We start from the raw sequence: 13,730 nt of genomic DNA, 5'->3' as shown, positions 1-13,730 counted from the left end.
CCACTTGAACATTGTGGTTTCTAAATTTAGTCAAACCCTTTGAACTTTAAGTTCCGTTTGGCACTGGCTGAACATAAGCTGCTGCTTTGAAAAAAAATTCCCTTGTTACCATCAGAATCGAGATGTGTGCAAGCACAGACCTCTCCTTATTTAAAAGAAATACATTCACTTTTATTTGAAAGTTGGGAGCTCCAAGGGGATAAATAATAAAATATGAAAGAAAAAATGGGTCATATTTTAGAACAGTTCTCAAGCAGAACTGGGCTCTTGGGCTTAGGGCATGGCATTCTAAAAAAAGAAAGCAAGAAAGCAAGCAAGCAAGCAAGAAAGGGGCCTATTTTAGTCTTTTTAAAATCGACTTGTTTTAACTTGATTCCATGAGTTAAAGCAAAATTTGTCCATTAAGTGCCATTCACTTGGTTTTACTAAAGAGGGTCTTGGTGAACAACTTTTTTAAAGAATGAACTCTTCTCCACTGTATGAGAGATAATTAGGGTATCTCAAAGTCAGACGGATTTATTTCTCTTTTCACATTTTTGCTACCAACTTAAAGTATAATGGTCATAAACTATAACATTCACATAGGAGACATGTCAGGCCATGTCCTGTTTACATGTATTCATTCATTTAATACAAGCATCTTTTAAGATATGCACTGTTGCCCCCAATTCACAGATCCGGAGACAGCTCTGAAGGGACTTTCTAAATGTCACACAGCTGGTAAGTGGGGGGAGCCAGGGTCAGAAGAAGAGACGCCATTCTGCAGAGCCCCCCCTTTTAACCCCAACTGTGCCATGTCTCAGAAAGCTGGACTAAGTTAAAAACCAGTCTCAGGGATCCAAGTTCTCCCCAGTCTGTGCACATCCGCCACGTTAGCCTGTGTTTAGGTAGCAAGGTTTTCTTCCCCTCTTGTGCCCTCAACCTTCACTTCAGGCTCAACTTCATCACACCTCACGTTCCAACTGTAACGGAACATGAGGTTGTGAAGTACTGACATCTTCCTGGTGGGCCTCGTTTGCCTACGAAACGTTGCATAATCTGTTCACTTACTTGGAAGTCTGTCTCTGGGAACCCACCAGCCCCGCCCCCTGCCCCTCCCCCCCCCCCCACACACACCTTCACGTGATTCCTCTCGTGTTTCCCTACACACCTTGTGGTCTTCCCCCAAAGGCATAGTAGATTTCAATACGTGCTAGTTGTGAATTCATGAACAGCCAGAGGAAGGACTGTTGATTCCCAGAGACCACGTCTCATGGTCCCTGAGATATTACTCTTTAAACACAAAGAGGGTGAGAGACTATTTTGTGGGCACATTCCTGAAAGCAGATTAAGTCTTCCCTTTGCCCGAGAACAACCACAATCTTGCTGGGGGTAGGGGCACAGACATAGTATTTTCTCTGTGCCAATTGCCCATCTTACAAGAAAAATTCAGAGTGGCCCCTGGAGAAATGGGAGGATCGCACTGAAAGGTCCCCAAGAATCCTTCTGAAAACACTTTGGGATAAAGCTCCCCACCTCCTATGAGCCTGTCTATAGGTAGCAAACAAGACAAAACACTTAGCTCCATTTACTCTTTCATGGGAGTGTCAACCTGATATGTAAAATTTCCTAAATCGTATTTTCTTTTGTTATTTTTGTCTTAGCTTTTTTACTCTTGTTTTTCCTTCATAAGGATAATGGAGGTCCAAGAGGTTTGTGAGCACCATGTAAAGGAATTATTTGACCGCAACCAGCCTTGCCCAGCAAAGAGGTACCCCCTTCCCCCTTTCTGTATTTAATCTGTGTCGTATAGTACTTACCAGAAGAACTTTTTGAATGGTAGCCCTAACACTGGGTACTCAATACATGTTTGTTGAGCTCCTATGGATTGAATATTTAAGCACTTAACCTTGATGACCTTGGAACACTATTCTCATAGCAGCAGATTGAAGTGCACAAGTTGTCTCTGTTTTATTCTGGATTATACATGACATTTCTAGGAAGTAAAAAATGGAGAAAATTGTAGAGGCAATACTTTTTTGAGTACTGGAGATAGAAATACCAACAAAAGGGTGCACTCCTAGCTCATTCTCTAACTCTGGGTAGTTGAGTTCTATTCTGTATCTTTAAGTTATTATTATTGCCATGTCAAAAATTATAGTGACCTTCCTATAGTTATTTCTTACATCCCTCTGTGGCAGAGGAAGCAAAATCACCAATGACACATTCTCTGTGCAGATTCCTTAGATGGGACTTAAAAAAAATTAATGGGAGTTGAATGAGAATAAAGGATAGAAGGGCTACAACAGCCAAAAATAAACACATTTGTAAAACTCTATCATCTTGCATCCATCTTTTTCATGCACTCCAATATACAAATCTCTTTTTCCCCACAGAGATAGATGACAGATTTCGTAAATGTTTAGGTACCATTAAAACAGTCACCATCTCAATATATGAGAAGAATAATACTAAGGAGTTAGTATATGACTGCAGCCAGGAGGAAATCGAGAAATGCCTACCCACCCTTCAAATCAGCGATATTTCCTTCTACTTCTCTTCCTTTTCCCTTTCTGAATTCTAATTTTCCTTTTTTTAACCTGGAACATACTGATTTCACAATAGACTTTATTATTAGCTCTTCTCTGCAAGTTTTGTTTGTTCCTGAAAAATTAGATTTTCATGGAAATTTGCTTTGGTGAGTGAACAGTAGTTAGAATATCATCTTGCTCAAAGTAGGCCTTCAAAATGTGATGGCATAAATTAATGAATGTGTTTTACTTCATGTAAATGCACCTTTTCAATTATACAGCTTTGAATAAGAAAATTTTAAGAAGAGATTATAAAGAGAGGGATCACACTTGAAATCCATTCTAGCTCTAAGCTCCTTTTCTGCCATCCTTTTTGGGTCATCTTGTCTAAAACGTCAAAATTAGTCTCTGAATATAGCGTGAAACAAACCTAATCTCTACTTAGTGAAGAAGAAAAATGTAGCTGTCAGAATGTGATAAAACTATCCAAAGTATGTTAAATCTGAAAAACAGTTGGCAAAACACACACAAAACTGCTAAATAGTTTACCGGGGGGTGGGGGGGTGGAGTGTGTGATGGGGGGAAGTTTGGGGAGAATTTAATCTCTCCCACTAGATTATGAATTTCACAGGGCAAGAGTCATATCTATTTGCCTCTATGGACCTAGCTGCTGGTAGAGGGCCTGACTCATGGTACAGACTCAAGAAGTACTTGCTGATTAAATGATATTTTATTCATTTTCTTCTGTTTTGGTTCCCACAAAGAGCAAATATTACTTTTCTAGTCATAAAAATCAAGATAATAAAAAATGTGCCATATGGTGTATTGTAGGACCTCCATAAATCTTTGTTGAATGACTGAATCCAAGCAAAGAGCATGAAATCACCCAGGCAAAATGTGACACATGAGTCACCGTTCTTTCACGGTATGAAAACCACACATTTTTCATCAGGATAAAATTGAAAACCTAACATGGGTATGCACAGATAATCTGTGATCCTGCCCTTCCCAAAATTTTATGTGATTGTCCTGGTGTTGAGGAGCCCAGAGCTTTCCAGTATGAGCTTAGTCAATGCATCTCTGCTCCACTCCAGATGTATCTCTATCTCCATGCACTCGCTTCTCTTTCCCTCCAGTTAGAGAAAGAAGTGCTTGCTGTTGTCTCCAAAGCTGATCTTTTCTCCCATGACCCTGATTCCAACCCCTCCTTCCCATTCCAGGCCTTGATTCTCTCAAGACCCCTCGTGTTTCTGGAATGCAGCTCCTTCACCATGGCTGCTGTCATTCAGTCCGCAGCCGTGCACAACTCATGTCTCCTAAAAATAAAAACCCAGACCCCCAGCATCCAAATAGTTGATCAAACTATTGCCCATTTGGCAACTTCTCTTCACCTTCCAGAAGTAAGTTATTCACTGAAAATCTGAGTAGTATTTAAAGACTCCGGGGAGACTAGCAAGGTGGATGGATAGCAACTTTGGTAGTCTCCTGGGACACGGCATGATGCCACCCACTAAGTTCGGCTGCACTCTCCTCCCTTGGGTACAGCTGCCAATTCATCATTTGGGTTTCCTATTCACAATTCTGATTAATTTATTGGCCTCAGGCAGCTCTGTACTGTCCCTAATTGGGACAATTGGTAATTAGCCCTGTCACTCCCCTGTGGTCCATGACCAGCTATGACCTGCCCCCTAGCTGCCCCTACCTGAATCAGTTTTTCCCAGTCTTGGGTTGCTGATAAAATAGGACAAAGTTTTTGTTTCCTGATCACACATTTTTGCCTTAAATCTTATGCTTTGGTTTCTGCCTTCACCACTTAATGAAATATTTCTAAGGTAACCAATGAGCTCTTAATTTCAAAATCAATGGTATTCTTCAAATTCATCATAATTCTCCTCTCTCAATCATTTTTTATTCGTGATGAAGTGGCATCCTGTAGATGAAATTAAGATTTCAAGTGTATTTTCTATATGGGCATTGTTTTACAAAGTGTACTTTTTAAGTCAATGATTTGATATGGGGCGCACACCGTTCATCGTGCCTCTGCCCCATCCCTTATTACTTTACACTTGGCTTGCTTCCATGATTATTTGTCTGACTTTTCAAGGGGTTTGAGTTTGTAACTCTTATTTAGAATATCTCTCCTTCAAGGTACTTTTCCAAGGTACTTAGGGTATTACTCTTGGTTTTTATTTATTTATTTATTTTTTAAATTAACTTTATGACCACTCTGTTCCTTCTCTCTCAACTTCTTCCAATTCTGCTACCTCATTACATCTTTGAAATGTAGATTCTTTCTAAAGATTTGCTGGTACTCTATTATCTTCACCCTTGGTGACCTCACCCAATCTTACACACCCAATGGCCACCTTGACCTGGAGACTCTCAGGAGTCTGCTTGTCCAAACTTGGTGGCCCCCCATGGGTTCCGCTGTGCATTTCACATCTTCACTCACAATCCCGAACATCCTTTAAGTTCAATATGTACAAACTAAATTTTTTTCCTTTTAGCCTTAAAACCTAGCCTTTTCCCAACATTCCTTATCCTTCTAGTTATCACTAATATCTTAATCACCTGGGTTTAAATATTGATTATTCTTCTCTTTCTCTGATGCCCCTTTATCATCAAGTTCTGTTTATTTCCATTTGTTACTCTTTTTTATTCAGAATTCCACTTGTCAAGAGTTAGCAAACAAAAGTTTAAATCCCCTACAAAATAATACATACCCAATATTTTCCTAGACCGGCTACTACCAATCTTTTTTTTTTAATTATTTATTTTTATTTATTTTTTTAAAAAAATTTTACATTGGAGTAGAGTGTATTAACAATCTTGTGTTAGTTTCAGGTGTACAGCAAAGTGATTCAGTTCTACATATACATGTATCTATTCTTCTTCAAATTCTTTTCCCTTTTAGGTTATTACAGAATATTGAGCAGAGTTAAGCTATTACCAGTCTTTTTAAGTGTATAGCCTTTGGAGGATGCTAATTTATGTACAGTCTGTCTTCCCTTCCTTTGTTGAGTATCATGGGAGCTCATCTCCCACACCTGAGTGTCTCACAGCCCATCTCTCCTTCTTACAGAGGCATTTCCAAAGAGCATCTTCCATTGTATCTGTGTGTAAAGGGAAGCCTGTAATTTTGATGTATTAAGGAACTGTTGAGTGATGGATCACCCTTCCTTTGCATATTGCAGTTTAACAGACAAAAGTTTTATTTTAAATTCTGAATCTGTGGTCATATGCTCTCCACCAATAATCATTATTTAATTCATTCTTTCAACAAGTTAATAAATGATTCACATTTCTCCCAAATCAATTCTTTTCTCTCCTTATTCATTTTAGAAGCCATCTCCAGATTAAATTTTCTGAAGTCTAGTTACATTAATATTTCTCCCCTGTTCAAAAATACCACCATGCTCTCCTCTTGTATATAAAATAATGTCCAACTCCAGAGTAAGCCATTCAGTTCCTCCTATGATCTCAATCCAAACTTCTTTTCCAACCTGATTGTATTGATGGTCATGTGTCACACTTTACAGCCAGACCAAATATTCACCTCCCACCCTGTGGAAGACAGACTCTAAAGTGGCTTTTCATAATCCCATCTCCTGGTGTTCACAGCTTTGCCCAGTACTGTCCCCAAGAACGTGGGCATGACTTGCGATTCTCTTCTAACAATAGGATACAGCAGTGGGTGCGAAAGGTCTCTGAGGACATCTCTGGGTCATCAGAGACCTCTCTGATGACATGTGTCACATGTAAAAACTGTGTCACTACCATGCTAGAGTCTATCTTTCCCTGATATGTTGCCATGTTGTGGGTTCCATGTTGCCTGGTCCAAATGGGAAGGAACACAGGGTGCCCTCCCTAGGCTGAAGGCCATTAAGAAACTGAATATTCAGTCCTTCAATGCAAGGAACTGAATTCCACCAACATAAGTGGATTCTTCCCCAGTCGAGTCTCAGATGACATTGTGGTCCTGGCCAAACCTGTCATTGCAATCTTGTAAGACCCTAAACAGAGGACTCAATTAAGCCATTCCCAGACTCTAGGCCCATAGAACTGAACCGTGGGATAATGTGTGCTGCTTTAAGATGCAAATTAGTGGTAATTTCTTACACAGCCACAGAAAACTAATACACATCCTATACCCCAGGCCTGAAAAGTCTTTCTCTATACAATCAGGAATTTTAATTCTACCATATCTCATATCTCAGTGCCACTTACCTTGAGGAATTCCCTCATGTCTGAGAAAGCAAACTTTTTTATTTCTTAACCCCAACACCACCTGATTGGACCTGCTTCTATGGAACATATTTCTTCTATATTTTTATATTGGATGTGTATCTTCTCTTTTAGACCAGAACCTCTCAAAAGGCAGAACTTGTGTTTGATTCATCTTTAGTATCAAGGAACCTAGCATATTGCCTTGCATGTGTTAGTAGATTAATAAATATTTTTAATAAATTAATAAAACTTTATAAAATAACTGAGCCTAAAAATGTAGGTACTGGGAATACTAAAATATGTACTTAACTTTCTGTTTCAAAAAAAATGACACAGATCAGTGGGTATCTGATTGGACTAGAAAATATTGCAGAGAAATAGACTTAAATTTTCAATCATTTATTTTTCCTAAATCTGCTCTAACTGCTTTGCACTATGAAATATAAGACGTTTTAGAAAGAATGATGGAAATGTACACTACTGGAGAAAACATGTGAATGTTTAGAAAATAATATTTACATAAATGGCAACAGTTATCCTAAAAGTTTTACAAGGCCCTAAATATTAAAACAGAGGCAGAGCAGTCTAACTTCATTTCCTCATGGTTTATGATTTTTTTAGTTTTCTATTCATAATGAACTTTCTATCTGCCCTACTCAAAACTCTTGCCTGTATCTGTAGGGTGATTTTAATTAACAAACACAGGAGCAATGATTAATAATTTAACTTTTTTCAATTCTGCAAAACAAAATGTGTAAAAGTAGAACGTGACATGAAATAAATATTCTATTTAACATGAAGACAGTCTAGCATGTGTGTATGCTTTGTGGAACATCGACACTGTATATGAAAGGTAGCTATGGTTTCATAAGAATTGCTAAATATTAAAGGAATTGTAATAACGTTTAATATTACATATGGTAATGCTGTTATAATATAAGGGGATTAAGAAATGTATTCTGCTAGGAATGTAGTTTCATGTGTCAGCTCTGCCTGTATTGTGAATGCATGATTATGATATCCATATTCTACACTAATTGGCTAATTCCCTAATAGTAGCAAGTGCCAGTGTATCCAGGGATATTAAATTGTTCTAAAAACTGCTTAAACGTCATTGAGATTCAGAACACTGTTCTAAACATTCAGTGATTTAAAATTATTCATTTGTAAGACTCTGTTTTAACAAAAGAACATTTTCAGATCTTCACCATATAAACCAGGAAGAACTAGTATCACAGCAACTTTGTTTTACATACAAATCTAAAGCACTTACGATAGGATGAAAATGATCTTTTGTAATCAGAGATTTCAAAGTGGAACTCTTTATCTCAAAAATCTCTAAAAATAAATAAAAAGGACAAAAACCCCACAACAAATTGATGCTTTAGTTTTAATATGCTTCTTTCTGGCATGAAACATGCCATTAGCATTCAGAAACTGCAATCAAACCAGCCTATATCAAAAGCATGTTCGCTTGCTAGAATTTATGTTGTCATTTTGGAAAATTATTTTAAAGCATGCATCCTATAGCATAGGAAATGCTATTGTCAAAAAAGTCATAATGTGATATTTAAAAGAACACGTTAAATTCTATGCTATTGGAAATATGTTTTTCATAATGGTGTTTGCTAAAATACTTATAAAATATCTTTGAGTTTTCAACAGTTTTTCATTGAATGGGAGAGTTTAAAAGGATATACTTTAATTTTGTGCATTTCTGCAAGGTGATAATTTCAGGATTATCATTATAATGAATACATTCTTTAAAATGTAAATGTCTAAATGCCAATATGCTTATAGTTGTCTGTGAATCTACATATACCTGTATCCACACATAATTCTTATGAATATAGATTTTGTCTGCTTTCCTGTCCTACAATTCATTTTCCTAAAAAACAATTAGAGATATGCATTTAAAATGAAGCCTAGGTCATGCCATTCTCCTACTCAAAATACTCCAATATCTCCCCACAACACTGGATAAATCCAAATTTATCTTATATGACTGCTCCCTCCCTGACCTCTCTCATCTCATTTCTATTATTCTTCTCCACTTTGGGTGCAGTGGTTACAGTGGCCTATCTTCTGGTCCTGGAATATCCCTCAATATCCCAAGATTCACCTCTTCGTTATCTTCTTGTGCTCATTTCCCTCTTGACATGCAAATCTTAGCTTCAATGTCACCTCCTCAGAAAAGTCTTTGTGGGTCAGCAACACTAAAGTAGCTGCCATCACCCAACCATTGCCCATAGGGTCGCCCTGTTTAATTTTTCACTTAGCTATCACTGTTTGTGTATGTGGGTGTGTGTGTAATTATTGTCAGTCACACCCAATCAGGCATAGACACAATGCCTGGAATTGAGCAGGTGTTTTGAAGGAATGAGTGAAGTATTAGGAGAAAAGGGTTTATGGTAGAGTTCTACCTCACTCTGAAAATGTGCCTTTCTCTTGCCTTTGCTGTATAACCTTAGGCAATTACTCAGATTCTCTAAGTTGATTCCCTATGAGCAGAAATGAGATCATAATATTTATAATATTTCCTAAGGACTGTTTGACTAATAAATGAGATAATACATATTCCATATTTAACCTGTTGATTGACACTTAGAAGTCAAAACTTGGTTATCATTTCATTGTTGGACATTATATATGCATATATGTATATATAGAGAAACAGTGACAGAGACAGAGATGGTAGACAGAGGAAGAAAGAGAAACAGAGGGACTCATTCTCAAGTTAACAAATAATGATATCTCATCTGAAGCTGATATTTTATGGCATTTATGAACATTTTAAAATTTATAAAATAACATTTATGAGAAAAGATAATAGTTTGATTTGTAGACAATATTAAAGGCTGTATTAGGATTTTAAAAATTTTGTCAACTTATTTTCAGGTTATTTTTCTCCTTAAATTTTGACCATATTTTATTACAAATATAAAAAAATCAAATAATACAGAAGTATATGAAATAAACTTCCAAAAGCACCTCATTACCATCCCAATTGTACAATTATCAGCTTCATCTTATATTGTTTATGCTTTTGTGAAAGCATGTTGATTCAAATGCTCTATTGCCTTTATTACTTCATGGCCTATTGGAGGTTAACATAATTTTTTAAATTGACCAGTGGGCAGACAATAAATGTTATTTGATAAAAGAAAAATATTACTTTTAAAATTTTTAAAATATGACTGAGAATTTGTTTCTATAAAATATATTGAGTTCTCATTTCCCCAGAAAATTTGAGTATCTCACATTTAGTTTGCTATGCTTCTATAAGAGCCTTCTGTTTTGTGATATCATTGGATACAGATTCTCTTTAAATATTCATTTAGAATGTTGATTTTAAAATTGCAAAATCAAACAAAAATAGGGCTTTGATAAAGACCTCTGGAGTTGTCAAGGGAAGAAAGTTTACAAGAATGAATGAATTTACAATATTCTGAGACAGGTAATTGTAGGTTGCCTTCACCAAAGTACAAACTGTGCTGATCTGTTTAAGTCAGTGTGCAAGTGTTGACTTGGGAATGAGATACAGCATGAAAGCAAGAGTCTTATACACCAACCAGCCACATGGCGGTCTGAACTTCTAAGAGATGGGTGGGGTCACCAAGCCTTTAAAAAAGCAAAGTCATCCCGCTTTTGATACGTCATATATGGCTTTCTTTAGTAAAAAATGTGGAGTAACAGCTATAAAAAGAAAGACTGATACCAATTACCTGACTGTTTTATACCACTCGGGAAAAGTTCTTAGTTACACTTATTCTTTTAGAAAAGTATATGTCAGACTGTAGAAGGAACCACAAGGGTTTTGGCATTCTTCTCTCCCCTCTTGCCAAACGAAACATGAAAGGTTTTACTGAAAAGAAGATCAAAATAAAGAACAAATTGAATTTTGCTTAAGTTTTTGTTAATAATCTCTAATAATTCTTTCTTCTTGCAAAGTTTAAAGACTAGGGCTAATTCAGTTCATGGCATTTGGGTTACAAGGAGATATTTCAAAAGTATCAAGTTCAACGAGTGTAGTAGAACTGAGTTCTGAAATACAGAACTCTTCAGATTCAAACTTGCATTCCATCCATGCTATGTTAAATTACTAATTCAAAAGTAAATATAGAGAGAGTACTCTATATATTTGCTTGTATATACGTTCCAGAAGGAAATTTATTGCTTGTTCATCATAAAATGATGGAAATTGGCTTTTGGTTCATTTTGAAAAAGAATGTGAATAACAAGTATGGGAAAAATTTGGGGACTTCTTCTTTTAAATGACGGGCTATTGTTCTATTGTGGATATGGTGAGGCTTAAAGAAGTTCCATATGGCTGGAGTATGGTAACACCACCAATGATTAAAGGCTGCACGATGTCTCTACTTAGCTATGGTACGGTACTATAACCATAATTATTTTAGGACTAGAAAGAATTATAGTTTTTCTCCAGTCCAACCCTATCATTTAACAGTTGAAGAAACTGAGGCTCATTTGGATGAATTTGCTCATTCAAGGCCACTTGGCAAGTTTGGCAGGGGAAGAGGGAATGGAACCCACATCTCAGAAGAGGACCTTTCCCTTGATTGCCTGACCTCTCCTGATAATGAAAATGGCATATATTTTAACTGCTTTATTGACATTGACTTTTATTTGTTTTCTCTAGAATGGTAGCTCTGAAGAATTAAAATGAAGGTGGCGATGACAGTAATTTGGATTAATTTTACTTTCAGTTACATGTACATTCTGATATGTCTAGAAATTCATCTTCACCCCTGAAAATCCGCTATATTTTTCTCTTCCACTTACAAGTTATAGCAGATAATAAATGAGTATCTCAGAAACATACATTTGTACATTAGTACTTTTTCCATGGTGTGTTTTTCATATCACTTCAAATTTTCAAAGTAAAACTCATAATTAAAGTCATTTGAGTAATATAACATGTATGATTTTCTTCCCATCAACTCTTCTCAAGCATCTGGCAATTGGATATACTTTAAATATGATTTTAAATAATTAACATAAAAGTAAACATATTCACTTTACATAAACACACTGTCTCATAGATTAGCCATCATAGAAGTTGTTTGTTCCTTCTTTCTTTCTCCTTCTTTCTTTTTTCTTTCCTTCCTTCCTCCCTTCCCCCCTTTCTCCCTCCCTCCCTCCTTCCTTCCTTCTTTCCCCCTTTTCTTCCTTCCTTCTTTCTTTCATCTTCCCTTTCTCTGTCCCTCTCTCTACCTCTAAGCCAGTCGTGTGTTCTAAATAAATCATTTTACTTTTATCTCCCATTTTTAATCTTCACAGTTCTCTTCCTTATGAACAAAAGTCAATGGCTTTACATCAAGCAATTAACTGAATGGATGGAAATGGTTTTATTTTAGTCAGGTTAACTCTAAAGCAGAAAAAGTGGATTTATGCTGCCTCTCCAGTTTGAATAAGTTAGGCTAAAAAATTCCAATTGTATTATCCAATTATTTGTAAGAATTAAGATAAATTATTACTATAAACTATGACTTCGTTAATCAGATTCGTTTCCATTCCCTCCCAGGTTTCTGATAAATAGAATGAACAGCATTCATGGCTTCCTTCTGAGTTGGTGGTTTACTGGGCAGCAGAATGGGGGTGGGGTAGCAGCACTTAACTAGAGGCAGAAGTGACAGAGAAAAAATTGTCAGCTCTACTGTTTTGCCTGAGGTTGGCCCTTAACATGAGGGAATGGCCTTCCTTCTTAGACTTTTAGGACACATTTTCTTTGGGCATGCTTCAACCAGACATGCCCAAATAAGATGTTTCTAACATGTTTTCCTTCCCTGGTTGTATGCAACCGTGGAGCAGACTAGTTAAAAGGACTCACTTTGCTGCCTTAAACATTTCATCAAGTCATGTTGGACTTCTCTTCTCCACCAAGACAGGGAACCCATTCTGCCCACGCCCTAGACCTGCTCTGTAATACTTCTTCATAATTTCAGCGATTACTTCTTGGTTCATGCTGTTCCAGAGTTTGGTGCCCAGTAACTATTTGGTTACTGTTAAGACTTTTCAGCATATAGCATCTTTTATCATTATATAATGCCCCTCTTGAATCATATCTTTCTTTTAGCCTAAATGACACCTTTTCCAATATTAATATTGAGTCTCCTACTTTTTTATTGCATTTTTTTCTTATTTTTGACTCACTCTTTTACTCTCAAACCTCCTGTGTCAACCGTTTTAAGTGTGTCTCATGTAAACATTGTGTACATTGGTATTATATTTTTACTTAATATAGTAATCTGCCTTTAATGGCAAAATTCATTCCATTCACATTTTGAGTGAAGATCAGCGTATTTCATGTTTATCGCTCATTTTAAATTATTCTCTTTTTTCCCTTTCTCCTGTTTTTTATTTGGCCAAATTGCTAGTTATTTCATTTTTCCTCTTGTCAGTTTGTATTTAAATCATATTTTCCATTCAGTCAGTAATGTTTATCCTTTTTTACTTGCTCTTCTATTTAGCTACCTATGCCTCTACTATTATTTGAAAAAGACAATCAACTGTTTTCCCAGTTGAGATGCACTGTCTCACCCAGCACAATATTCAATTTTCTTTGACTTCACCTGCACCCCTTACAACACCAACAAAAATGTTAAAACTTTAGAAGAGTTATACCAGGTCCTTATACTCCTTGCAATATGTCATTTCAATTTCAAGAGTTTTTATTTAGCATTAAGTCACCCACTACTAGATGTTTATGTATTAAATATAAAGATATAGATTGATAAAGAGATACAGTAGCAGACTGATGGATGGATATGTATATAGATCATCACCTTCTTTCCTCTTCATCTTCCTCCCTATAGAATTATTTTTTGATTGGTTTGAGTCTTTTTTTCAAGTTCATTTTTTTTTCATGCAGTGTACTTGGGTAATACATTTTCTAAATTCTTGTGTATTTTCGGATAAATAACATCTCAGCTGATTATAGGATTCTTGAGTTGTAGCTCCTTTTTTCTCTTT

General features: G+C 36.3%; 1 protein-coding gene across 1 annotated transcript in view; it reads left to right on the top strand.

Moving 5' to 3' along the window:
* Positions 1-1,069: 1,069 nt before the first annotated feature.
* The window catches only part of LOC309646631 (uncharacterized protein), a 35,159-nt gene continuing 22,498 nt past the window's right edge, over positions 1,070-13,730 (top strand). Inside the window, exons 1-2 of the mRNA XM_082433151.1 lie at positions 1,070-1,750; positions 3,731-3,910. Coding sequence (XP_082289277.1) covers positions 3,782-3,910 — 129 coding nt within the window. The 5' untranslated portion in view covers positions 1,070-1,750; positions 3,731-3,781. The remainder of the gene's footprint in view (positions 1,751-3,730; positions 3,911-13,730) is intronic.

This window comes from Balaenoptera physalus (assembly GCF_965194825.1).
Source record: "Balaenoptera physalus genome assembly, chromosome: 1".
NCBI classification, from domain to species: domain Eukaryota; kingdom Metazoa; phylum Chordata; class Mammalia; order Artiodactyla; family Balaenopteridae; genus Balaenoptera; species Balaenoptera physalus.
Note: the sequence above shows the minus strand (reverse complement) of the source record. Positions and strands in the feature narration are given on the sequence as shown.